Source organism: Hemitrygon akajei, chromosome 15, assembly GCF_048418815.1.
Source record: "Hemitrygon akajei chromosome 15, sHemAka1.3, whole genome shotgun sequence".
NCBI lineage: Eukaryota > Metazoa > Chordata > Chondrichthyes > Myliobatiformes > Dasyatidae > Hemitrygon > Hemitrygon akajei.
This window is the reverse complement of record NC_133138.1, coordinates 6,659,446-6,687,194: the sequence shown is the minus strand read 5'-3', so window position 1 is coordinate 6,687,194 and position 27,749 is coordinate 6,659,446. Positions and strand designations below refer to the sequence as shown.

Below are 27,749 nucleotides of genomic sequence, written 5' to 3'. Positions count from 1 at the left end.
CCAAAGTCCCATTGCTCGACATGAGGCCATGAGGCGCGGGGCATGCCGGGAAAAGGAGGACCGCGGTCGCGCGGGGCAAGCCGGGATAGGCGACAATGGCGACTTCTCTCGGGGCGAACACGTACAACCGGCAGAATTGGGAGGACGCGGTGAGATTTGGGACCGGGTGGGGAGGTACCGGGAGGGATGGACGGGGCGGAAGGGAGGGAGGGTTACCGCGCTCCCTCGGCACCAAGGGCTTGGCTCAGTTCGAGGTCCGCGGTCTGTCCCGGGCCCGGATCCGGACCAGGGTCTCGGGTACAGATGGTTGTGCAGAGGGAGAGGGGGATGTGGAGGACGATTAACATCCCCCGGTCCATTTTACCCGAATCCACCACCCGCACTCACAGCCTCTCATCCCCCCCAATAAAACCCCACCAGATCTCGTCCGTCCCCACCAATCAGAGTCTCAGATCCCCACTCAATCCACCAGTCAGATCCTCAGATCTTCCTCGTCCCCTCCAGAGCTTCAGATCCCCACAACCCACCATTTAGAGCCTCGGATCCCCACAACCCACCAATCAGAGTCTCAGATCCCCACAACCCACCAATCAGAGCCTCAGATCTTTCCCGTCCCCATCCTCACTAGTTTGAACTTCCTACCACAAATCTACACCGTCGCACATTCTCCTGCTTAGCCTCCCTGCATCCTCTTGGCCCCATCCTTCCTGTGACCACCAAACACCCTGCCCATCAGAGATTCAAGCGGGCAGAGGTTCAAAGTGAGAGCAAAGTGGTTTAAAGGGATTCTGAGGTGCATTTTTTTAAATATAGGGATGAGGGCATCACGATAACATAGCGGTCAGTGCAAATTCCCAGAGTTCTGAGTTCAGTTCCGACACGGTCGGTAAGGAGTTGTACGTATTCCCCATGATCCACCTGTGTTTCCTGCAGTGCTCTGATCTTTTCCCACAAACCATGTTAATGAAATAAAACTGTGTTAATGAAATAAAAGAGTTCATTGGAACTTGCTGCCAAAGGAGCTGGTGGAATTAGATGTTCAGAATCAAAATTCAGGCAGCTGGTGAGCTTGTCAGACGTGGTCAGCGGCTCATCTAGGAGGAGGAAAACTCTGATCTAAAACCTCTACTGCCTTGCGGCTACACCCGCTCATGAGGAAGGCTCTGGGAGTAAAGCCCGAGGAAAAATCAGGAGCTAGAGTCCTTGTGACAGTCCTGCATTGAGTTCAATGCTGACCGGCAACTCCCGTGACACTGCTGGTGCCAAACTGGATCGGTCTCTGCCGTTCATCAGCTGTGTGGAGAGGGGCAAACCTGTTGCACGGGTGACAGCTTTTGCCCTGGCTCGCATACTGTGTTGTGTATCAAGTGGACAGCTGGGACGCAACGTCCATGGTCAACCCTGACCATTTGAGAGCCTCAGTATGTATCTGAAGCATTTACACAGGAACTTAAATAAAAAGGCACGGTCCTGATGCAGGCAAATGAATTTGGTGTAGATGAAAAGAGTTAGTAAGACATGATGGGCAGTAGGGCCTTTTTCTTTGCTGTTGTATGACTCCCCCCCCCCCCACCCCATCCTCCCATCAACCCCACCACTTCCTTTCTCTGATTTAAATTCCATCCAATGAAATCCCTTCTCCATTTCTTTTTCCTCAGACTCCAATACTATTTCCTTACTGCCTGTTAGGCCACTGGCATTTAAGGCGGCAGTGAAGGTCCTCCATCTCTCTCTGTCCATACCGTCCCACTTCATTCTTCATTGCTGTTTCTGTAGCTCTCCGGGTCATGGAGGCACACAAGCTTTCAAGCCCTGAGGTCCTTTTGGAGGTCAGTCTCCAATCCTTGCCCTCAACTACTGCCTGCTCCTACGTCCACTCCTGAAACTCAGCCTCTGTCCTCTGCTCCTTTCCCCCCCTCAGCTCCTCCTCGCCCAACCTTGCTGCTCCACATCCATCCCTTCTGCTGCACCTGTTCAGACCCTTACACACCCCACCTGTGCTCTGTCCATCTCTCTCAGCAGCAGGAAAGAGTCACCAGGATGCTGGCTGGACTGGAGTGTTTGAGTTCTAAGGAGCGACTGGACAGGCTGGGGCTCTTTCCCCTGGAGTGAAGGAGGCTGAGGGGTCAGGGTTGAGTTTATTGCCATGCACACAGTACGGTAGGGCAGCACAATGCCATTACAGTATAGGCGACCCCTGTTCAATTCTTGCCGCTGTCTGTCTGTAAGGAGCTTGTACGTTCTCCCCATGTTGTACCGTGTGGGTTTCCTCCCCAAGTTCAAAGGCGTACAGGTTAATTGGTGACGTGGGTGTAATTGGGCAGCTTGGCTCGTTGGGCTGGAAAGGCCTGTATTTCTAAATAAACATGTCTGTGGGTGCAATGAAAATTTACTTTCAGCACCATCACTGGCACTGATACACAGCGGTTAGTAGAAAAACATCAATTAGGTAAGAATTTTAGAAGAAAGAACATAATTGGAAGAGTAAACCACAAAGTATATACTCGTTGCAGACAGTGATGGGGTTGTTCAAGTTTAGTTGGCTACGAGTGTACAGCTAAACGAAACGTATGGGGCCCAGGTACAAAACACACTACCAACAGTCACACACAGCACAGACAGTAAAGATGTAGTCACAAAGAAATGCTAGCCCATGTCCCTGAGTCTTGTGGTCTTTCGACTGATGGTGTGTGGATGTTGTCCTGAGCCACGTTTCTGCAGGAACAAGCCTGCAACAGATCAGCTGCAGATTATCTCAATCTCAATCCAAACGAACACTGGAGAGTGGCACCGACGGGAGAGCCAGCCCCCATCCAGCATGCCCACTGGCCCCATTCTCCCACACCAGCACGGGTTCCAGCGTGCCCACTGGCCCCATTCTCCCACACCAGCACGGGTTCCAGCGTGCCCACTGGCCCCATTCTCCCACACCAGCACGGGTTTCAGCGTGCCCACCGACCCTGTCCTCTCCCACACCAGCACGGGTTCCAGCGTGCCCACCGACCCTGTCCTCTCCCACACCAGCATGGGTTCCAGCGTGCCCACCGCCCCTGTCCTCTTCCACACCAGCGTGCCCACCGCCCCTGTTCTCTCCCACACCAGCACGGGTTTCAGCGTGCCCACCGCCCCTGTTCTCTCCCACACCAGCACGGGTTTCAGCGTGCCCACCGGCCCTGTCCTCTCCCACACCAGCACGGGTTTCAGCGTGCCCACCGACCCTGTCCTCTCCCACACCAGCATGGGTTCCAGCGTGCCCACCGCCCCTGTCCTCTCCCACACCAGCGTGCCCACCGCCCCTGTTCTCTCCCACACCAGCACGGGTTCCAGCGTGCCCACCGCCCCTGTCCTCTCCCACACCAGCATGGGTTCCAGCGTGCCCACCGCCCCTGTCCTCTCCCACACCAGCGTGCCCACCGCCCCTGTTCTCTCCCACACCAGCACGGGTTCCAGCGTGCCCACCGCCCCTGTCCTCTCCCACACCAGCATGGGTTCCAGCGTGCCCACCGCCCCTGTCCTCTCCCACACCAGCGTGCCCACCGACCCTGTCCTCTCCCACACCAGCATGGGTTCCAGCGTGCCCACCGCCCCTGTCCTCTCCCACACCAGCATGGGTTCCAGCGTGCCCACCGGCCCTGTCCTCTCCCACACCAGCATGGGTTCCAGCGTGCCCACCGCCCCTGTCCTCTCCCATACCAGCACGGGTTCCAGCGTGCCCACCGCCCCTGTCCTCTCCCACACCAGCACGGGTTCCAGCGTGCCCACCGCCCCTGTTCTCTCCCACACCAGCATGGGTTCCAGCGTGCCCACCGGCCCTGTCCTCTCCCACACCAGCATGGGTTCCAGCGTGCCCACCGCCCCTGTCCTCTCCCACACCAGCGTGCCCACCGCCCCTGTCCTCTCCCACACCACCTCTAACAGCTCCTCCCCGGGTGGCTGTAACAGGCGGCACTGCAGCACAAGAGCCTGGTCCGTGAAATGACCAAGGCCACGCAGATCCCCTGCCGCCAGTCATTGGCGCTATGAAGCGTTACACTAACCACTACACGACCTTGTCACTGAGCTCCATGTCGTTCAGCTGGAACGGGTTCAGAAAATGTTCACAAGGACGTTGCTGGGACCGAAGGGCTGGAGTTATAAGGAGAGACTGGACAGGCTGGGACTGTTTTCCCTGGAGAGAAGAAGGGGTGACCTTACAGCAGTTTATAAAATTGTGAAGGACATCAATAGGGAGCATTTTGTTCAGGCCCTGCTGTACAGAACGTCCCACCAAGTAAACCAAATCGTGCAACTCCTCTGCCACGCTACTCCCCCACCGTCGGTGTCAGTGAACAGCACCCAGGTTGTGAAGCGTTACGCTGACCGTTGTTTGATATAACTGACATGTCTCTGTTGTCCACGTAGGATTTTCCGATCCTGTGCCAGACATGCCTGGGAGAAAATCCATACATCCGCATGGTAAGTTTATTGTTCTCTCGTGTACATGAAGATTTGTGGAGAGAGTCACATCGTGTCGATAATATTTATTCCAACACCCCAATCTCATTGTGAGACCTAGCCTAGAACGTACAGGAACACAGTAAAATAGAAGCCAGGGAAAGACTGACGACTCTAGACTGTTCAATGACATTTCCAGTGCACAAGTGCAAAGGGGGACAAAGTAATTGTTACTCTGGATCCAGTTCAGCAGATAAAAACACAGTAGATAGAGAATGCCATAATCAGAAAAAACACAATAAGTGTTAATACATAAGATAGCTTATATACACAGATTGTCCGTCAAGTGACGCTGGGCACAGGAGTGTCTGTACATAAGGTGACTGGCAGGAAATGATAAAGTAGTGGTGGTTGGGGGTGTGGAGGGGTGGGTTAGTGGGTGGAGGTGTTGATCAGCCTCACTGCTTGGGGAAAGTAACTGTTTTTGAGTCCGATGGTCCTGGTGTGGATGCTATGTAGCCCCCCTGATGGGAGTGGGATATGAGCAGGGTGGGTGGGATCCTTCAAGACGTTACTGGGCCTTTTCCAGCACCTTTCTGTATATACGTCCTGATGGTGGGTGGGCTGGTGCCGGTGACACGTTGGGCAGTTTTACCTACCCGTTGCAGAGGCTTCCTGTCTGCCACAGTGCAGCTCCCGTACCGTGAAGTGATGCAGCTTGTGGGGATGCTCTCCACTGTACATCTATAGAATGACGTGAGGATGGACGTGCAAAGTCCAGCTCCCTCCAGCCTCCTCAGAAAGTCACTTGTGAGCACATCAACCTTCTCCCAATGACCGTGTGGATTCCGGGTGCTCCAGTTTCCTGCTGATTCGTTCTGTGTGTGTATTCAGACTCCTGTACATCCTAGTAGTAGCAATGAGAAAGTGGCAAGTCCTGCATGGTGAGGGTCCTTAATGATGGAAGCCACCTCCTTGAGGCATCGCCTCTTGAAGATGTCTTCGGTGATGGGGAGGGTTGTGCCTGTGATGGAGCTGGCTGAGGGTAGCACCCTCTTGCATTGGAGTCTCTGTACCCGACGGTGATGCAGCCAGTTAGAATGCTCTCCATCGTACATCTGTACAGTATATAGGAGTGTTCGGTGACACACCAAATCTCCTCAAACTCCAAATTAAGCAGAGTCACCGTTGTGCATCAACGTGTTGAGCTCTAGATAGACCTTCAGAGATGTTGATACCTAGGTAGCGTCTGTGGAAGGGAATGAACAGTCAATGTTTTCCTCATTAGGACTGAAGCAAAAGAGGGGAGATTGCAGTTTTGAAAGGGAGGGCTGGCAGGAGATGGGTGGATCCAGGTGAGGGAAAGGGATAGTAGGACTGATGCAAGAAGCAGAGATGTGATAGGTGGAAGGAACAAAGGGCTGAACAAGATGGAATCTGATTGGAGAGAACAGTGGAGCTTGGAATAAAGGGAACAGGATAGGGAGGGGAACCAGAGGGAGGAGAGAGTGGGTGATGGGGTGGAGAAGAGAAAGAGTTAATGCAGGCTAATGGGATGTTGGGGGTGGGGGAGGATTCAGAGGAGAAGGGTTAGAGAGATAGATGTTCCTGTTGGGACAGTTATCATCTCTCTCACTATGTGCTGGAATATAAGCATGGCATCTCCTCTCCCTTTCAATAAATGCAAATTATACTTTAACAGTAGTGTGTGTGGTATTGACGGTTTGTCATTGCCTGTAATCCAAATTACGAGGGGTGATTGATAAGTTCGTGGCCAAAAGTAGAAGGGGTCAATTTTAGAAAACCTAGCATATTTATTTTTCAACATAGTCCCCTCCTACATTTACACACTGTCCAGCGGCTGTGGAGCATATGGATCTTGGACCTCCAGAAAGTGTCCACAGATGGGTGATTGATAAGTTCGCGGTCTAGGTAGCTAGCGATGAGTTATTCAGCTCTCGTTACATGCACATGCAGTTCAACTCTTTGATTATGCAGAAAGTTTGAAATTAATAAAGCATCTCCTTCTCCCTTAGGCCACAAACTTATCAATCACCCCGATGAGTTATTAACTTCAAACTTTCTGCATAATCACTCAAAGAGTTGAGCTGCATGTGCATGTAACGAGAGCTGTATAACTCATCTCCTATCGTAGGCCACAAACTTATCAATCACCTATCTGTGGACACTTTCTGGAGGTCCAAGATCCGTATGCTCCATGACCGCTGGACTAAGTATGTAAATGTAGGAGGGGACGATGTTGAAAAATAAATGTGCTAGGTTTTCTAAAACTGACTCCTTCTACCTTAGGCCATGAACTTATCAATCACCCCTCGTATACCGTAATGGTAGCATGTGTGGTATTGACAGTTTGTAATTGCCTCTGATCCGAATTGTACCTTAACGGTTGTGTTTGTGGTATTGCTTCTAAGTTAAAATTTTTCACACTTTGCTCTTTCAGACAAAGGAGAAGTATGGCAAAGAGTGCAAGGTGAGTGTGTTTCTGTTCCTGATTTCCAGCCCCTCAACTCCCCTTCACCCTGGGTTATTTGAACACAACTGTGTGTTTCTGTTCCTGATTTCCAGCCCCTCAACTCCCCTTCACCCTGGGTTATTTGAACACAACTGTGTGTTTCTGTTCCTGATTTCCAGCCCCTCTCACTCCCCTTCATCCTGGGTTATTTGAACACAACTGTGTGTTTCTGTTCCTGATTTCCAGCCCCTCTCACTTCCCTTCATCCTGGGTTATTTGAACACAACTGTGTGTTTCTGTTCCTGATTTCCAGCCCCTCAACTCCCCTTCATCCTGGGTTATTTGAACACAACTGTGTGTTTCTGTTCCTGATTTCCAGCCCCTCTCACTCCCCTTCATCCTGGGTTATTTGAACACAACTGTGTGTTTCTGTTCCTGATTTCCAGCCCCTCTCACTCCCCTTCATCCTGGGTTATTTGAACACGATTTTGTATAAAACTGTATATAGGGGTGAAAGCCTTTTGTTACACTGAGGAAGAGCAGGTTAATGAGAAGGGAGCTAGCTGAATGGTCTCAGTTCTATTAATAGGCAAAGTGTAACTCTCATCCTGAATAGACCGTAAGAAATAGGAGAATTAGACCATTTGGCCCATTTGAACACCACAGATTTACTACCCTCTGGCTATAGAAATTTCTCCTCTACTTTGCTCGAAAAGGGCATCCTTCTATTCTGAGGCGGTGCCCTCTGGTCCTGGACTCCCCTGCCATAGGAAACATCCTCTCCACAGCCACTCTGTCTAGTCTTTCAATATTTGGGTTTCAATGAGATCACCTCTTGTTCTTCTAAACTCCGGTGAGTACAGGCCCTATATCCCCACCTTATTCTGGTTTTGTTTCCATTCCTTTCCAGTCCTGATGAAGGCTGTTGGCACAAAATATCTGTTTATTGCTCCCCATAGATGCTGCCTGAGTTGCTGAATCCCTCCAGCATCATGCGTGTGCTGACCAAGGCAGCGTTGCCTTCTTGCCTGTGCGTGTGCTGACCAAGGCAGCGTTGCCTTCTTGCCTGTGCGTGTGCTGACCAAGGCAGCGTTGCCGCCTTGCCTGTGCGTGTGCTGACCAAGGCAGCGTTGCCGCCTTGCCTGTGCGTGTGCTGACCAAGGCAGCGTTGCCTTCTTGCCTGTGCGTGTGCTGACCAAGGCAGCGTTGCCTTCTTGCCTGTGCGTGTGCTGACCAAGGCAGCGTTGCCTTCTTGCCTGTGCGTGTGCTGACCAAGGCAGCGTTGCCTTCTTGCCTGTGCGTGTGCTGACCAAGGCAGCGTTGCCGCCTTGCCTGTGCGTGTGCTGACCAAGGCAGCGTTGCCTTCTTGCCTGTGCGTGTGCTGACCAAGGCAGCGTTGCCGCCTTGCCTGTGCGTGTGCTGACCAAGGCAGCGTTGCCGCCTTGCCTGTGCGTGTGCTGACCAAGGCAGCGTTGCCTTCTTGCCTGTGCGTGTGCTGACCAAGGCAGCGTTGCCTTCTTGCCTGTGCGTGTGCCTGCACTCGATGCTTGTGTAGCAGTCCTCATCACCCCTCTGGAGCACGGGCTGCCAACAGCAACTCGCCAGAGTCCTCTGCCACGTGTCTTCAGACATCTAGACGAAGATCAAAGTCTTAGATCTTCAAGTTCATGTTTAATTGTCATTCAGCTATACCTTACAGCCAAAAAAACAGCACTCCTCCAGGGCCAAGGTACAAAACTCAGTATAGTACCAACAGCACAAGGCACATATATACTAAGTGCTAAAAAGTTTGTGAGCCCTGGAGAATTTTCTCTTTTTCTGCATAAGTATGACCTAAAATGTGATCAGATCTTCGTGCAAATCCTAAAACTAGATAAAGGTAATGTGTGTTATTTACTTAATTGGGTTCTGTTTATCTACCTTTGGGATTTGCCTGAAGATCTGATCTCATTTTAAGTCATATTTATGCAGAAACAGAGAAAATTCTATTGGGTTTAAAAACTTCCTAGCACCACTGTGCTTATAATAGCAGATATACATACTGTCACCAAAAGCAACACAGCCCACCCTGGAGTGTAATGATTGACGGTGCACGGGATGTTGTCCTGGAGCCACGTTCCTTCAAGAACAAGCATTCTCATCACGCTGTAGTGCAGCCGCAGACAAGCACAATCCCGCTTCTTGCGGGCATTTATGTTAGATACAAAGACACACAATGAAGGACAGCCTCCAAAAGCACGGATGAACAACCAACGTGCAAAATACGGCAAACAGTGCAAATACAAACATAAAGAAATGATAAATAAACAGTAGATATTAAGAACATGAGACGAAGAGTCCTTGTGGGAACAGTTGGGGTCCAGATGGGGTGAGTGAAGTTATACTCTGGTCTAAGAGCTTGATGGTTGAGGGGTAATAACTGTTCCCGAATCTGGTGGTGTGGGTCGTGAGGCTCCTGTGCCTCCTTCCTGGTGGCCTAGATGGGGGGTCTTTCCTACAAAAGTGCTCCATGTTGCTGTAACTGCTGTGTTGGTATGCTGTTTCTGTAAGAGGCAAATGCCAGATTTCCGTCTATGATTCAGATGTGTTGTCTGTCCCTTGCCTTTCAGATCTGCTCCAGGCCCTTCACTGTCTTCCGCTGGTGTCCAGGGGCACGGATGCGCTTCAAGAAAACCGAAGTCTGCCAGACGTGTAGCAAGCTGAAGAACGTGTGCCAGACATGCCTCCTCGACCTCGAATATGGTGAGCACTCGGGAAATTGGCCGGGGCAAAGTAAAGAGTGCAGGAGTGTGGGTCCCGAGGAGGTTCACGAGAATTATCCTGGGATAAAAGGGTTAATGCTTGAGGAGTGTTTGATGGCTCTGGGCATGTACTCACTGGCGTTTAGAAGAATGTAGAATGGTCACATTGAAACCTGTTGAATACTGAAAGGCTAGAGGGTGTTTTCTATAGTGAGGAAGTCTAGGACCAGTGGGTGCTGCCTCAGAATACAAGGACATCCCTTTAGAGCAGAGAGAAGGAGGAATTTCTTCAGCCAGATGGTGATGAACCTGGAATTCATTGCCACAGACAGCTGTGGTGGCCAAGTCATTGGGTATATTTAAAGCGAATATACTTAATTCTTGATTAGTCAGGGCATCAGAGTTTACAGGGAGAAGGGAGGAGAATGGAGTTAAGAGGGAAAATAAATCAGCCATGATGAAATTGCAGAGCAGAGTCAATGGGCCGAATGGCCTACTTATGTTCCTGTGTCTTATGGTCTTATCAGTATCTGGGCTCGCGTTTAATCTGCTGAAGCTGTGTACTCTGCCAGTATATTTACCGATATATTAACATTATCAAACAGTTAATAGGAAAAGAAAATTAGAAGGGCCATTACAGTAAAACCAATCCAAATGTGCAAATAAATGTTGGAGCTCGTTCTGAGGTAGTCGGGATGCTTTGCTTTGATTATTTATGCGCTGAACCCACGTTCTGTGTGAAGGACACCAGCCACAGTTCGAACTTCCCTCGAAGACCATTTCGAAAGAACTGGATAACTCAGGATTATTGGCACTACCTCCTGTGAGCCATTCGTCTGCACAAAACACTTCTTACAATAGGGTCTCCCCCTCAGGTGGGATCCTGCGAGCATCTTCCCTTGGGCTCTTCTCCACATTTTCTAACAAAAGACCCCAAACCAGACTATAACCATGTAACAATTACAGCACGGAAATGGGCCATCTCAGCCCTTCTAGTCCGTGCTGAACAGTTACCCTCACCGACCTGCACTCAGCCCATAACCCTCCATTCCTTTCCTGTCCATATACCTATCTAATATATTTTTAAAAATAAACTACTGTTCTTCAGAAATCTGATCCCGCCCAGCTCTCTCGAATGTTCCATTTATTTCCCCCCCCCATTGGTGGACACAATATGCTTGGGCTGAACAAACAATCTTTATCTCTGCTGGTCAAAGCAGTAGTCTATGAAGCTTAACTAACAGAACATACTATGTTTGCAGAAAACTGCTAAAATAAAATGCCCAACAACATAGCAGTAGAAATACAATTTAACCAGAGCATTACAGATGCAAGATCATAACAGGATAGGTTGTGAGGTCAAGAGTTCATCTTGTCATTCGAGAGTCTGACAACAGTGAGGAAGGAGCTGTCCTTGAGCCTGGTGGGATGTGCTTTCAGGTTTTTGTATCTTCTGCCGGATAGGAGAGAGGAGACGAGAATATCCGGGCTTGGTAGGGTCTTTGATTATGCTGACTGCTTCACTGCAGCAGAGGACTGGGCTGCATTCACAACTCTGTATGGGTAAATGGATCGACTGTGGCTCTAGACTCAGGGTTGAGTGGCCACACAGAGTTTGAAATTAGCACCCAGTGTTGTTGAGCTCTGTCTGGGTATGCTTGAAGTGAAGCACGTTTTAAGTTTGGGGTGCTATGGTAGCATAGCGGTTAGCACAATGCTTTTACAGCTCTGGGTATCAGTTCAACTCCAGCATCGTCTGTAAGAAACTTTGTATGTTCTTCATGTGAACACATGGGTTTCCTCTGGGTGCTCTGGTTTCCTCCCACAATCCAAAGTCGTACCAGTTAGTATGTTAATTGGAAATTGTCCCGTGATGGTTAGGCTGGGGTTAAATAGTTGGCCTTCTGGGCAGCGCAGCTCTTTGGGAAGAAAGGGGCTGTTCTTTGCTCTATCTCTAAAAGTGAAAAAGTGCTTCATTAATTCTGTGTGTTCACAGAGAGCACAGGAAATTCAAGATCGTTTAATGTTCATCGAAACTTGCAGTGAACAAATACTTTTCAACATTCCAGATTGTTTCATGTCATTTTCAGTACACAAGTGTAAAGGAGAATAAAATAATTGTTTCTCTGGATTGAAGCAGTGCCAAAACAAAATCACGATAAGATAAAGAACGTATTAATATAAAACGCAATAGATATAAATACATAAGGTAGCTTATATGCATAGATTGATTATATGTCCATAAAGTGACTTTAGGAGTGTCTGTACATAAGGTGACTCTGACAGAAAATGATAAAGTAGTGGTGGTTGGGGTGTGGAGGGGTGGGTTAGTGTGTGGAGGTGTTGGTCAGCCTTACTGCTTGGGGAAATCAGAATTGGGTTTAAAATCCCTGACGTTGTGAAGTTTGTTGTCTTTGCGGCAGCAGTACAATGCAATACATGGTAAATAAAGAAAAAGACTGAATTACATTAAGCATATATTTGTATATTAAATAGTTCAGTTAAAATTAGTGCAGAAACAGAAATAAGAAAATTTGTGAGGTAACTGTTTTGGTGGTCCTGGCGTGGATGCTCTGTAGCCTCCTCCCTGATGGGAGTGGGACAAACAGTCCACGGGCAGGGTGTGTGCAATCCTACAAGATGTCACTGGCCCTTTTCCAGCACCTTTCTGTATACATGTCCTTGATGGTGGGGAGGCTGGTGCTGGTGATATGTTGGGCAGTTCTGACCACCCGTCGTATCGTCTTCCTGTCTGTCACAGTGCAGTTTCTGCACTATGCAGTGATGCTCTTTACTGCAGGTCTGTAGAATGGACTAGTTGGAAAGGTGTGATAAAGCTGGATCTGTTCAACCTCATGTCTCCTGTGCCTTGCCAGGTCTGCCCATCCAGGTTCGTGATGCAGGAATCTCCCTCAAGGACGAGATGCCCAAGTCTGACGTCAATAAGGAGTATTACACACAGAACATGGAGAGAGAGGTAATTAGTTACTTTCCCCAATAAGGAGTATTACACACAGAACATGGAGAGAGGGGTAATTAGCTTCTTTCCCCTTTGCCGGATGCTGTTTCAGCCTGCAGGATCTCCACTTAGTACCGCTTTAATAGGTACCTCCTGTACACTGATCGTTAATGCAAATACCTAACAGCTATTCACATCGCAGCAGCTCAGTGTATAAAAGCATACAGACATAGTCAAGAGGTTTTGTTAAGGAAATCATTGTGGAGTTCGGGACGGTGTTGATGACCGTCCCCCTCTGCGAATACGTGGCACCTCTGTAGACAGAGTTAAGTGCTCCAAGTTCATGGGCGCTGACATCACCTGGTTCTTTAATATCACCTCCTTGAACAAGAAGGTACAGTAGCATCTCCACTTTCCAAGGAGATTGAGGAAAGTGAGGCTCTCACTCTACCCCCATCTTAACTGAGTTTTACAGGAGCACCATTGAGAGCGTCCTGGCAAGTTGCATTTCCATCTAGTTCAGGAGCAGTGGACCATTGGATCAGAAGTCCTTACAAAGGACTGAGAACGGCCGAGAGGATCACAGGGTCTCACTACCATCCACCGGGGACATCCGCTGTGTACACAGGGCCCTTAGTAGTATCAACAATCCCACCCAACCATCCAGCATCCTCTTTGACTTTCTACCATCAGGCAGGAGGCTGTGAGGCATAAAAACAAGACTGGTCAGGATGTTAACAGTTTCTTCCCCCAGACCATTGGGCTTCTGAACTCCCAGTCGGATCATATTCAGAGTGCCACTGGATAATCTGTTCCATACCTTCCAGTGTTTAATATCAATGTACTTCAGTTTGTTATTTATGTGAGATTCATCTGTAGATTTTATCCTTACCTTCATACTGTGTATGACTGTGCTTTACACCCTGGTTTGAAGAAATGTCTTATTTCTATATACATTATATACATGCATGTAGTCAAATGGCAGTGAACTTCACTTGACACTTGATTTTTTTCCCCTTTAATATTTGCAGTGTGTTGTCTTTTGCACATTGGTTGTTTGTCTGCAAAGTATTCATTAAGGATCTCTCCTATCTCCTCCACCCTCAGGCATGTTTCCTTATCTGTCCCTTATTCATCCTGCCCTTGCTCTAGTTATCACCCTGTTCTTCACATACTGTACATGCAGATGCCTTACGCTTTTCCTTTATCCTGCTCGGCAAGACCTTCTCATGCCCCCTTCCAGCTCTCCTAATTCCACTCTTAAGCTCCTTCCTGGCTTCCTTGTAACTCCCTAGAGCTCTGACTGATCCTTACTTCCTAAACATTAAATAAGCTTCCTTCTTCCTCCTGTCTGATGTTCCACATCTCATGGTTTCTTCACCCTACCATCCTTTCCCTGCCTCAGTGGATCAAACCTACCCAGAACCCCGTGCAAGTACTCCCCAAACAACCTCCACATTTCCCTGGGAACAATTTACACTCAGGAGCCACTTTATGAGGTACACCTGTACACCTGCTCATTAATACAAATCTCCAATCAGCCAATCATGTGGCAGCAACTCAATGCGTAAAAGCATGCAGACATGGTCAAGAGGTTCAGTTGTTGTTCAGACCAAACATCAGAACAGGGAAGAATTGTGATCTAAGTGACTAAGTCATACAGACAAAGTTAGGAACTTCAGTAACCTCCTGTCCAGTGACCCCCTCCTTTCGAACTTTCCCATTTGCCTCTGCCAGTCTTGACACAACTGGCAGTATATTTGCCAGGATGCTGAGTGGTTTGGAGAGAATGCCTAATGAGGATAGGTTGAGCGAGCTACAGCTTTTCTCCTTGAAGAAAAGGACGATGAGAGGTGACTTGATAGATCTGTACACGATGTTAAGAGGCATAGATTGAGTGGACAGCCAGAGGCTTTTTCTCAGAGCAGAAATGGTTAATTTGAGGGGGCACAATTCCAAGATGATTAGAGTGAAGTGTGGGGGGGAAACATTGGAAAGCGGTGGGTGTGTGGAACAGGGTGTTAGAGGCAGATACATTAGAGACGTTTAAGAGACTCTTAGACAGGTGCACGGATGATAGAAAAATGGAGGGTTCTGTTGGAAGGAAGGGTTAGATTGATCTTGACATAGGTTAAAAGCACAACACTGTGGGCTGAGGGGTTATACTGTGCTGTAATGTTCGGTTAGGATGAAAGAGGTAGTTGTAAGACAGAAGAGATTGCAGAATCTGGAGTCTAACAGTAAACTCGGTGCTGGTGGATGACTGAGCCGAACAGCATTGCGTGGGGATGGGGTACGCTTAGAGCTGAGACTTTCCGTTTGGACTGAAAGATAGACGGAGGTAGCGGGTATGAAGAGGTAAAGGGAATGGGTGGAACAAGAGCTGGCAGGTGAAGGAGGTGGGATAGTATTTGGGAGACACATGAAACTGCAGACACTCGAGTCCGTAGCAGTGAACTTGATGCTGGAGAAACTCAGCGGGACGGACGGTCAACATTTCGGGTTGAGACCCCTCATCAAGACTGAAAGATAGAGGGGAGATAGCGGGTATGAATAGGTGAAGCAAGAATTAGCAGGTGGAAAGTGGAGGATCTGGAGGGTTTCGACTGTTTACTTTCCTTCTTAGATGCTGCCTGACCTGCTGAGTTCCTCCAGCATTTTGTGGGTGTTGCTCAAGATTTCCAGTGTCTGCAGGATCTCTTGTGTCAGATGATGGGGGATGATAGGCAGATGGAGGAGGGGAGAGTGGGAATAGTGATAGAAGCTGGGAGGGTTTTGAAACTGGGATTTGAGAGGAGAGGAAGATGGAGCATGGACAGTTTTTATCTTTTGTACGTCAGTTGTTTGTCAGTCATCGTTTATGTATAGTTTATTTGTTGTATTTTTTCTTGTCATCTTGTACATCTCTCTCAAATCACTTCTCTCCAAAGAGAAAAGCCCTAGCTCGCTCATCCTATCCTCATAAAACACGCTTTCTAATCCAGTCAGCGTTGTGGTGAATCTCCTCTGCACCCTCTCTAAAGCTTCCACATCCTTCCTAAATTGAGGGAGGAGAACTGAACATAATATTCCAAGTGTGGTTTAACCAGGGTTTTATTGAACTGTAAAAAGTTTTGTTTTCAAATGGAAAAAGTGGAAGCAGATCTATGTATTTCTAAACAGGGATTGGAGAAATATTGTACAGAAAAGGAGAACTAATTGGAGGGTTCTTGCAGGGAGAAAATGAATCTCGAGGTGGTGGTGGTGGTTGTCCAATGATGACAGGAAACCTGTGCAGGAGAGTTCTTAAAGTAGAAAAGCAGTTGTACAGGGACCGTTCCACTTCCTCAACTTCGGTAGTCGGGGTCCAGTGGTACGAGCAAGTGTCACAAACTGGGGTCTCCCGTGGTTCCGGTGGGTGACCCTACTGCCCACCTGTGTGTGCCTTGTCGTGCCCTTTGCTCTCTGTGGAGCATTGCAGAACCACCTCCTAGCTGTTGGATGTCACTGTAGATCTCATTTGCCCAGTCTGCTGGAGCTGACTTCACAGGCTAGAACAGGCACGTCCCTGTCTCACGGGGTATGGGGCTGCCGGCTGCCCACCTGTCAAAGCGGTGTACTGGGGTGTGGCTGCTGTCGCTGTAAACGTCTACCTGGAGCCACAGGTGAGAGCTGAGTATCTGGGTGGGGACCAAATTGAGTGATCTGTCCCAGAATGGACACGGCAAGATGTGTTACCCCTCCCTGGACACATCGAGTCTCAAGGTGGTTTATGATAACATATGTACACTTGGATAATAAATTGGACTGACTGAGTCAGAGCTGGTTATGGGTCTGACATTCCTGCTGCTTCTGCAGATCCAGAATTCGGATGGGACGAGACCAGTGGGGGCTCTGGGCAAGGCCACAAGCTCCAGCGACATGCTGCTGAAACTAGCCAGGACCACACCGTACTACAAACGCAATCGGCCGCACATCTGCTCCTTCTGGGTCAAAGGAGAGTGCAAGCGAGGCGAGGAGTGCCCGTACAGGTATGGCAGGCGGGAAATCGCGAGAGAGATTAGCTCAATTTGTCACATGTGCATTGAAACATACGGTGAAATGTATCATTTGTATCAAGTGCCAATATGGTCCGAGGATGTGCTGGGGGCAGTCTGCAAGTGTTGCCATGTTTCTGGCTCTAATGCACAACTTACTGACCCTAACCCGTATGTCTTTGGAACATGGGGGTGGGGGGGGAGCCAGAGCACCTGGAATAAATCGACAGGGGAGAATGTACAAACACCTTACTGACCTGATCTTCTGTATTTCTGGCACTTTAAAGCATCGCACTAATTGGCCGGCATGGTAACATAGTGTTAGCACAAAAGTACCAGTACCACTGGCCTGGGTTCAATTCCGCTGCTGTCCATAAGGAATTTAAACATAGAAAACCTACAGCACAATACAGGCCCTTCGGCTCACAAAGCTGTGCCAAACATGTCCCTACCTTAGAACTACCTAGGGTTTACCCATAGCCCCATTTTTCTAAGCTCCATGTAGCCATCCAGGAGTCTCTTAAAAGACCCTATTGTTTCTGCTTCCACCACCGATGCTAGCAGCCCATTCCACGCACTCTCTGTGTAAAAAAAACTTATCCCTGACATCTCCTCTGTACCTACTTCCAAGCACCTTAAAACTATGCCCTCTCGTGCTAGCCATTTCAGCCCTGGGGAAAAGCCTCTGACTATCCACATGATCATGCGTTCTCCCTGAGACCACATGGCTTTCCTCCCACATTCCAAAGACATATTGGTTGGTAGGTTAATTGCTCATTGTGAATAGTCCTGTGATTAGGCTAGGGTTAAACCAGGGGAATGCTGGGCCGGCACGAGGAAATCTGCAGATGCTGGAAATTCAAACAACAACACACAAAATGCCGGTGGAACACAGCAGGCCAGGCAGCATCTATAGGGAGAAGCGCTGTCGACGTTTCGGGCTGAGACCCTTCGTCAGGACTAACCGAAAGGAAAGATAGATACTATAGATACGGCCCGAAACGTCGACAGCGCTTCTCCCTATAGACGCTGCCTGGCCTGCTGTGTTCCACCAGCATTTTGTGTGTGAATGCTGGGCCAGAGTGGCTTCTTTTGCTCATATCTCTAAATAAAATGAAATTGCTACAGTAAGTGCCTCCCTGGGATTGAAGGCTTAAACCCCATTCTTGAGCGTCGAGCACAAAAACTCTGGTGGCAATCTGTACCACGGTTCTGAGGGAGACCTGAGATGGTGCTTGGAATGGGTCACATGGATTATGGTGGAAGCAGTTATCAAATTTCAAAGTAAATTTACTATGGAAGTGTATGTGTGTGTGTGTGTGTTTGTGTGTGTGTGTGTGTGTGTATAGGTTGTATACACACACACACACACACGTCACCATATACTATCCTGAGTTTCATTTTCTTGTGGGCATTTATAGTAAATACAAAGGAACACAATAGAAACAATGTAGAAACTTCACACAACAGGACGGACAAACAACCAAAGTGCAAAAAACAACAAACTGTAAATACAAAAAGAAAAAGAATGATAAATAAATAAACAATAAATATTGAGAAAATGAGTTGTAGAGTCCTTAAAAATGAGTGTATAGGTTGTAGGAATAGTTTAGTGTTGTGACAAGTGAAGTTGAGTGAAGTTATCCCCTCTGGCTCAAGAGCCTGATGGTTGAAGGGTAATAACTGTTTCTGAACCTGGTGGTGTGGGATCTGAGGCTCTTATGTACTACTTTGTATATGCACTTCTATGTGTATGATAGTGGCTTTCAAAGGGTTTTAGACAGACACACGAGTCACGTACAAACCCAAGGGATTAGTTTAAGTCATAGTGGGCGGAAGAGTCTGTTGCTGTGCTGAACTGTTTTATGTTCTTCTGCCTTTCTGAGACATGGGTTTAGATTTAGACATACAGCAGGCCCAGTGAGCCCATGCTGCCCAGTTAACCTACTAACCAGTACGTCTTTGGACTGTGGGAGGAAATTGGAGGAAACCCACCTGGTCACAGGGAGAACATGCAAGCTCCTTGCGGACAGCAGTGGGAATTGCAGCCGGGTCACTGATGCTGTAAAGCGTGGTGCTAGACACTGCGCTACCACGCCGCCTGGATTTGACCCCCACCCTCACATAAGTTTATGTGGTACCGTTTTGCAGCCCAGGTGAAAACCCTTTTGGTTACATTGTGGTGAAGCCGTTTTGCTTAAGTTCACCTATTTACTGCCGGTTGTGCCTGCTGAGGTCTACGACAGCAGGAAGGCCCCCATCTCTGTCTGTCCATACTGTCACGCACCGATGTAGAAGCATTCTCCGTGGCTGTTTCTGTACAGGTCATTGAGGCACAAAAGCCTCCAAACCACGACAGGGTTGTGGTCCTCTTGCAGGGTATCAAGTTCAAGTTTATTGTCACCTGTGTAAGTGTATACAACCAAATGAAACAACATTCTTCCAGCCAGTGGTTCACCTACAATACATATATCACACACAGCACGCAAGGCAAAATATTACCTCGGAAAAGTTAATAAAATGTATTTCAAAAGTGCATGTGAAGTGCGCAGTGCAAGTAAACAGCTCGCTGTCCTTGTGACAACACTGCAGTGGTAGCAGGGTATTCATCAGTCTCACAGCCTGAGGGAAGAAGCTGTTACCCAGTCGGGCAGTCCTAGTCCTGTTGCTCCTGTACCTCCTTCCTGACGGTAGTGGGTCAGAGAGATTGTGGGATGGGTGGTAGGGATTCTCAACAATGCTTCAGGCCTTTCGTATACAACACTCCCAGTAAGTATAACAAATACTGGGAGGGAGACCCCAGTTATCCTCTTGTTTTTTACTGTCCTCTGTAGAATCTTGCTGTGCACTTTCCGTACCAGTTCCATAGTTTTAATTCTGTCCTACACAGGCATGAGAAGCCGACAGACCCGGACGATCCCCTGGCCGATCAGAACATCAAAGATCGTTACTACGGCATCAACGACCCGGTGGCGGACAAGCTGCTGAAACGTGCGGCCACCATGCCCAGGTTGGATCCTCCCGAGGACAAGACCATTACCACCCTCTACGTCGGAGGTCTCGGCGAGCAGATCTCAGAGACGGAGTTACGGTAAACTCTCGAGCCACTCTTTGGGTATTGCTGGCATTGAATAGTTTCCAGAATCAGGTTTATTATCACTGACTGATGACGTGAAATTTGTTGTCTTACTGCAGCAATACAGTGCAAAGACATAAAAATGCCAAAAAGTGGAAGTCCTCAAGTTCCTGTTAAATCTCTCCTCTCTCATCTATGCCCTCTGGTTCTTGAGATTTTAACCCTGGTCTGAGTGCCTTCTACCTATCCATATAGAGCTTAGAACATTACAGTATAGTGCAGACCCTTTGGCCCACAGTGTTGCTCAATCTAACCCTCCCTCCGCCCCACAGGATTTTTACACCTCTGTAATATCACCCGCTCCAGGGAATGAAGTCCTCACCAGTTCTCCGCTTTACTCCCACATCTCACAGATGTACTGTGGAGAGCATTCTAACTGGTTACACCACCATCTGGCATGGAGGGGCCGCTGTATGGGATCAGAAACAACTGCAGGGGGCTGTAATCTCAACCAGCTCCATCGTGGGCACTGGCCTCCCCAGCATCCATGACATCTTCAAAAGGCTATAATTTAAAAAGGGGGCATCTGTTATTAAGGACCCCATCACCCAGGACATGCCCTCTTCTCATTGCTACTTTCAGGGAGGAGGTACAGGAGTCTGAAGACACACATTCAATGTTTCAGGAACAGCTTCTTTAGGAATACCATCATATTTCTGAATGGACAATGAACCCATGAACAATACCTCACTATTTTTTTCGTTATTTGCTCTCTTTTTACACGATGTAAGTTTCATTGTGAGTGAGGAGTGGAATTTGGGGGGAGTTGGTGAAGGTTAAAATGGGATGAATGTGAATGGGTGATCAATAGATGTGATGGGCTGAAGGGCTTGTTTCTGTGTCTGAGTAGTAACTGTTCATGGACATGAGTGAAGGAGATGACCCATTCACGAAACCCCTCTGTTTGGATACCTTTTTCCAAAGGAACCACTTTTACCAGTTCGGCGAGATTCGTTCCATCACAGTGGTTCAGCGGCAGCAGTGCGCTTTCATCCAGTTCGCCACCCGGCAGTCCTCAGAGCTGGCGGCTGAGAAGTCCTTCAACAAGCTCATCATTAACGGCCGGAGGCTGAACGTCAAGTGGGGCAGGTGAGTGTGGCCTCAGGCAGGCACTGAGATCCAGGAGTTGTTGGCTATCCAGATGGCAGGGGTGGGTGGTGAGGAGATGAGGAATTGTTGACATTAGAAAATGGTGAGAGCAAGGAGGAGAAGAGCAGGAAAAGCATCACCAGCTGGAAGTTGCCCTCCAAGCTACACACCACCCTTCACCATGTCTGGGTCAAAATCCTGGAACGTCCTCCCTGACCTATCAAAAGCAATTTATACTTGCTTCAGAGGGAGTGAACAGAGACTCACAAGACATTCTGCAGATGTTGGAAATCCAGGGCAACGCACACAAAATGCTGGAGGAACTCAGCAGACCAGGCAGCGGCTATGGAGAAGGAATAAACAGTTGATGTCTCAGCCCGAAACATCGACTGTGCACTTCTTCTGTTCCTCCAGCATTTTTGTGTGTGTTACTCAGAAGGTCAGGCAGCATTTGTGGAGAAAGAAACTGGATTAATGCTTCAGGCTGGAGACTGCATTCAACAAGAACCTCACGAATCAAGGATCAACTTTATTCACGTACACATTTACATGTATTAGAAATTTGTTGTGGTGTGTTAGTCAGGGTGTGACATGTAACAAAAAACAACATTCAACAATTTTAAATTATGTAAAAATTTAATAATTTTATAATTTGGAATCTCGTGGATAGGGTGGTAAAGAAAGCTTTTGGTACACTGGCCTTTATAAATCAGAACATTGAGTATAGGAGTTGGGATGTAATGTTAAAATTGTACAAGGCATTGGTAAGGCCACATTTGGAGTATTGTGTACAGTTCTGGTCACCAAATTATAGGAAAGATGTCAACAAATTAGAGAGAGTACAGAGGAGATTTACTAGAATGTTACCTGGGTTTCAGCACCTGAGTTACAGAGAAAGGTTGAACAAGTTAGGCCTTTATTCTTTGGAGTGTAGAAGGTTGAGGGGGGACTTGATAGAGGTATTTAAAATTATGAGGGGGATAGATAGAGTTGACGTGGATAGGCTTTTTCCATTGAGAGTAGGGGAGATTCAAACAAGAGGGCTTGAGTTGAGAGTTAAGGGGCAAAAGTTTAGGGGTAACACGATGGGGAACTTCTTTACTCAGAGAGTGGTAGCTGTGTGGAACGAGCTTCCAGTAGAAGTGGTAGAGGCAGGTTCAATTTTGTCATTTAAAGTAAAATTGGATAGGTATGTGGACAGGAAAGGAATGGAGGGTTATGGGCTGAGTGCGGGCCAGTGGGACTAGGTGAGAGTAAGCGTTCGGCACGGACTAGAAGGGCCGAGATGGCCTGTTTCTGTGCTGTAATTGTTATATGGTTATATTAATGGTAATAAACTTTTGAGGTTGAAGTATAATATGGAATAAAATGTGCAAAAGTACCAGCATGTATCTACAGTGTAAACAATGTTATAAAAATGTTTAAAGTGCTTACAGTGTAGTGAGGGGACTAACATATAGAGGGTGCGTGAGGGGACCGATGGACAGAGGGGCACATGAGGCGACCGACAGACGGAGGGGCGCGTGAGGCGACCGACGGACGGAGGGGCGCGTGAGGGGATCGACGAACGGAGGGGCGCGTGAGGCGACCGACGGATGGAGGGGCGCGTGAGGGGACCGACGGACGGAGGGGTGTGTGAGGGGACCGACGGACGGAGGAGGGTCTGAGGAGACTAACTAGAATATTTGATCTGATTAACTGCCTGGGGAAAGAAGATGGTGTGAAGTTTTTGTTTTACTCGCCTGTAGCACTGTCCAGAAGGGAGCCTTTGGAATAGGTTTTAACACCTTGAAAAGGCTTCGATGGGACTGGGCAGTTGAAATGGCTCATCATGAACTAGATGAGATGAAGGGCCTGTTTGTTTCTGTGATGTACATTCCTATGACTCCATGAATAACTCTCTTTCTCCACGGAAGCTTCCTGACCTGCTGGCTGGTTTCCTGCATTTTCTGTTTATTGTTAATGCCAAGCACCTTGGCTTTGTGACATTTTCCATGAGGTCAGGAGGGGTTTCTGCCCCATTGTCTGTGCAGCATTAACCGTACCGCTCTTTGATCATCTTTTACTCACCTGTAGGTCTCAGGCTGCAAGGGGGAAGGAGAAGGATAAGGACTCCAATCTTACAGAGTCAGGGATGAAGTTGGAGCCTGTGCCCGGGCTGCCTGGTGGTAAGTAGAGAAGATGTAACCAAACTACTGTAGATTGGAAGTGAGGCCAGCTACAGGGGTAGAGGGGCCCTCTGTTGGTCAGGTTTGATGCACATGCCAGGGCTGAATGATATGGAGAGCAAACTGTTGCCCATGCTGCAGGCTCCCCCCATTCACGCAGCTGATAAATCCAAAGGAACGGCAGAGAGTCTGGCAGCAGTGGCATCGCAGGAGTTGCCAGTCAGCAATGAACTGAATGCCTTAGGGACTCCAGCTCCAGGATTTTTCCTCTCAAAGCCTTCACCATGTGTGGGTATGGTTGCAAGGTTTGGGATAAGTGTTCCTTGTCCTAGATAGTTGCCACCATGGGCGATGAGCCCCATCTGCCTGAAGCCCCAGTAACCCACCTTTGCCCCTTCTCCAGGAGAAGGGGATATGGAACACGCATAAAATGCTGGAGAAACACTGCAGGTCAGGCACATTCAGTGTTTCGGGCAAAGACATTTCTTCAGGACTGGAAAGGAAGGGGGCAAATTCATGGCAGATGCAATTTAATGTGGATAAATGCGAGGTTATCCATTTTGGTTGCAAGAACTGGAAAACAGATTATTATCTGAATGGTGGCCGATTAGGAAAAGGGGAGATACAACGAGACCTGGATGTCATTGTACACCAATCATTGAAGGTGGGCATGCAAGTACAGCAGGCGGTGAAAAAGGCAAATGGTATGTTGGCATTCATAGCAAAAGGATTTGAGTACAGGAGCAGGGTGGTTCTACTGCAGTTGTACAAGGCTTTGGTGAAACCGCACCAAGAATATTGTGTGCAGTTTTGGTCCCCTAATCTGAGGAAAGACATTCTTGCCATAGAGGGAGTACAGAGAAGGTTCACCAGATTGATTCCTGGGATGGCAGGACTTTCATATGAAGAAAGACTGGATTGTCTAGGCTTATACTCACTGGAATTTAGAAGATTGAGGGGGGATCTTATTGAAACGTATAAAATTCTAAAGGGATTGGACAGGCCAGATGCAGGAAGGTTGTTTCCGATGTTGGGGAAGTCCTGAACGAGGGGTCACAGTTTAAGGATAAAGGGGAAGCCTTTTAGGACCAAGATGAGGAAAAACTTCTTCACACAGAGAGTGGTGAATCTGTGGAATTCTCTGCCACAGGAAACAGTTGAGGCCAGTTCATTGGCTACATTTAAGAGGAAGTTAGATATGGCCCTTGTGGCTAAAGGGATCAGGGGGTATGGAGAGAAAGCAGGTACAGGGTTCTGAGTTGGATGATCAGCCATGATCATACTGAATGGCGGTGCAGGCTCGAAGGGCTGAATGACCTACTCTTGCACCTATTTTCTATGTTTCTATAATGTTAGGGGAGGGGAAGGTGTACATGTTGGCAGGTGATTAGTGAAAGCAGATGAGGTGGGAGGTGGGGGAGAGGAAGTGAAAATCTGAGAGGTTGATGGGTGGAGAAGGGTTGAAGAAGGAGGAATCTGATTGGAGAGGAGAGTGGACCGTAGGAAAAAGAGAAGGAGAAGGGGCACAAGAGGGAGGTGATAGGAAGGTGAGGAGAAGGGCTGAGAGGGGAACTAGAATGGGGAATGGAAGAAGAGAGAAGGGGAAGAGGGAAGACATTACAGGAATTAGAAAAGTTGATGTTTATGCCATTAGGTTAGCGGTTTCCCAGGTGGAACGTGAGGTGTTGCTCCTGCAACCCAAGTGTGGCCTCATTGTGGCAGTAGAGGAGGCCATGAACTGATATGTGAATGGGTGGCCACCAGAAAAGCCAACTTTTTGTGGTGAATGGATCGAAGGTGCTGGCTTGCAAATTTATTTATTCCCTCCTCTCTCTCTCTCTCTCTCTCTCTCTCTCATAGCCTTGCCTCCGCCACCCACGGCCGTCGAGGAGGAGGCTCCCGCTAACTTCTTTAACCTGCCGCCCAGTGCCCCGCCAGCTGTGGTGAACATTTCGCTGCCTCCCCCACCGGGACTCGCTCCACCCCCACCCCCAGGTACAGGCGCTCATGTCGGTCTCTTACCCCTGGTCTTCCAAGTGTGTGTACCCCAATGTTATTGCTTCGGTTGTTCCGCGAGCCTCGTGGGTGTGGGTCTCCACTGTGGAAACTCAGTGGGGGGGGGGGGGGGGGGGGCGCCGGTTTTCTGGGGCTCAAGGGTGCTAAATTCACTGGAATATTGTGATCCGGTATCCGAGCAAGGTTATCAAGTTCAAGTTTATTGTTATCTATTTGTACATATACAAGCAAACAAATCAATGTTCCCCTGGACCACAGTGCACCCACAAACATATATCACAGACAGCACATACTGTAAAACTGAATATTACCACAAATAAGTTTATCAAACATAAATCAATATACATGTAGTGCATAGCACTGGTAAACAGCTCTGTCCTGGTGATGAGACCTCAGTGTAACAGGGTATTCATTAGTCTCTCAGCCTGGGGGAAGAAGCTGTAACCCAGTGTGACAAACCTTGTCCTGATGCTCCGATACCTCCTTCCTGATGGAAGTGGGTCAGAGAGATTGTGGGTTGGGTGGTAGGGATTCTCAACAATGCTTCAGGCCTTCCGTCTGTAACGCTCCCGGTAAAGGCCACAAACGAGGGAGGGAGACTCCTCTCATTTGTTTTTAATAATCAGGCAAGGCTGACCCTGCAGCATAATCAAGTACATATCTCCACGGGAGAATCACAAGAATTGCACTGGTCAGATCACCTTTCGAGTATTGCCAGTAGTTTTGGATCCCTTATCAGAGGAAGAATGTGCTGACATTGGAGAGGGTCCAGAGGACGTTTGCAAGAATTATCCCAGGAATAAAAGGGTTAACATATGAGGAGCATACGCAGGCTGTGGGCCTGTACCTGTTGGAGTTTAGAAGAATGAGGGGTGATCTAATATTGAAAGGCCTTGATAGAGTGGATGTGGAGAAAATGTTTACGAGAGTGGGGGAGTTCAGGACCAGAGGACACAGCCTCAGATTGGAGAGATGTCCATTTAGAAAGGAGATGAGAAGAATTTCTTTAGCCAAAGGGTGATGAATCTGTGGAATTCATTGGCACAGATAGCTGTGGAGGCCAAGTCATTGGGTATATTTAAAGCAGATAGGTTCTTGATTAGTCAGGGCATCAAAGATCATGGGGAGAAGGCAGGAGAATGGTGTTGAGAGGGATAATAAATCAGCCATGATGGAATGGCATTTTATTACGGGCCTGTTTCTCTGCTGTATGGTTTTTTTTGTCCAAGTTCAAGCTTATTTGTTATTCAACTATACATAGGACTGCAGTCAAATGAAACAGTGTTGCTCTGGGGCCAAGGTGCAAAACACAATACCAATAGTCACACACGGCACGCATAGCACATATAATTATGTCAGCCGAAAAACGTTGTTACAAAAAGCTTTAAAACATAACAGTCCAAGTCCTTGACTGTCAAGGGTTGTAGACTGATGGTGCGTGGATGTTGTCTTGGAGCCTCGTTTCTGCAAGAATAAGCCTACAGCAGTTCTCATCTCGCTCAGGGCAGCTGCAATCCAGCTCGTTTCCCACGAGCAAACACTGGAGAGCAGCATAAATGGGAGGGCCTGCCCCAACCCAGCACTGAATCTAGCGACACACAGCCGACTCCGGCGTCTCCTTCCTTGGCAGCTGCAACAGGCATAAATGAGCCTTGTTCCGTGCCAGAAATGAGTGCACTCCAATCCCCCGTTGTTGAACCAGTGCGTCAGACTTGCAGTATTCTACATAACCAATGTCCAGCAGGGTCTTGATATCACAACACAAGCATCCAGGACAATCACCCACACTCTTCGTCAGATCGCGCACCGCCTCTGATGCCTTCTTGGGAGTTCTATGTATACTGCATGTTTCTACAACTTTGGATCACTAACTCTCTCTCTCTCTCTCTCCCTCTCTCTCACAACAGGATTTGGACCTACTGTATTCCACGGCATGCCTCCTCCACCACCTCCCTTCCTCCGGGCACCAGGACCCATCCACTACCCATCCCAGGACCCACAGCGCATGGGTGCTCACACGAACAAAGCCAACAGCGCCTAACTCCCCCAAGTCTCACACCCAGTCACTCTTGCCCCCTCCGCCTGCCTCGCTAGCCGTGAAAGGGTGGGAGGGGGCATCAGAGCTGGGTGAGTGTCGGTTTAAACTGGGCCCCCAACCATTCCAGTGGAGTTTATTTTTTTTATACGTATGTGTTGAGGAATTAGTTTAGTTTTTATTTCCTTCCGGTCTGTTTCAGCTGAAGAATTCCGGTATAGATACTGTTTCTGTGTCGGTCAAACCTGCACAGTCTCAATATTAACACGATGCCTTCAGAGTGCCCACCCAGCTTCCCCTTTCAAGGGGCTTGCTGTCTCGTATGAGACTCCCTGTGCACTGGGTTTTAGCTGGAAGTGTGTTGGTTGTGACGTGTGTACTCTCACCCCACCGAAAGTGACGCCTTTACCACAGTTACACAGTGAAAGAACACTGAACGAGGAGATCATGTTGTTCGGTCTGGGTTTGCGGGACAAGAAACATCGGAGGTCTTAACCCACAGGACTCGAGGACCAACTCTCCTTGCATTGCTTCCTGGACCTTGCCTCAAAATGAGGGAGCAGGGAGTGTTGGCTGGGCGGGTTTTTATTGTCTGCTTGGGCACTGGCTTCAGCAAAGTTTGTGAAGTGAGGGTAATGGGTCAAAGATCTGGTAAAGAACAATAAACACACGCCTACCATCA

General features: G+C 48.3%; 1 protein-coding gene across 1 annotated transcript; it reads left to right on the top strand.

Moving 5' to 3' along the window:
• Window positions 1-27: 27 nt before the first annotated feature.
• On the top strand, window positions 28-27,749 carry rbm22 (RNA binding motif protein 22). Its single transcript, XM_073067105.1, has 11 exons — window positions 28-149; window positions 4,402-4,455; window positions 6,896-6,925; window positions 9,517-9,649; window positions 12,525-12,625; window positions 16,445-16,617; window positions 19,514-19,714; window positions 20,684-20,848; window positions 22,925-23,016; window positions 24,877-25,011; window positions 26,940-27,749. Exons 1-11 carry the CDS (start codon window positions 96-98, stop codon window positions 27,071-27,073), a joined length of 1,272 nt encoding a protein of 423 aa, XP_072923206.1. The 5' UTR covers window positions 28-95; the 3' UTR covers window positions 27,074-27,749.

Bases quoted from the DNA above. Each gene is read 5' to 3' on its own strand.
- rbm22 (XM_073067105.1), top strand. From the start codon at position 96: ATGGCGACTTCTCTCGGGGCGAACACGTACAACCGGCAGAATTGGGAG. The intron at 9,650-12,524 runs GTGAGCACTCGG...GTGCCTTGCCAG, and splicing joins CCTCCTCGACCTCGAATATG to GTCTGCCCATCCAGGTTCGT. The intron at 16,618-19,513 runs GTATGGCAGGCG...TGTCCTACACAG, and splicing joins GGCGAGGAGTGCCCGTACAG to GCATGAGAAGCCGACAGACC.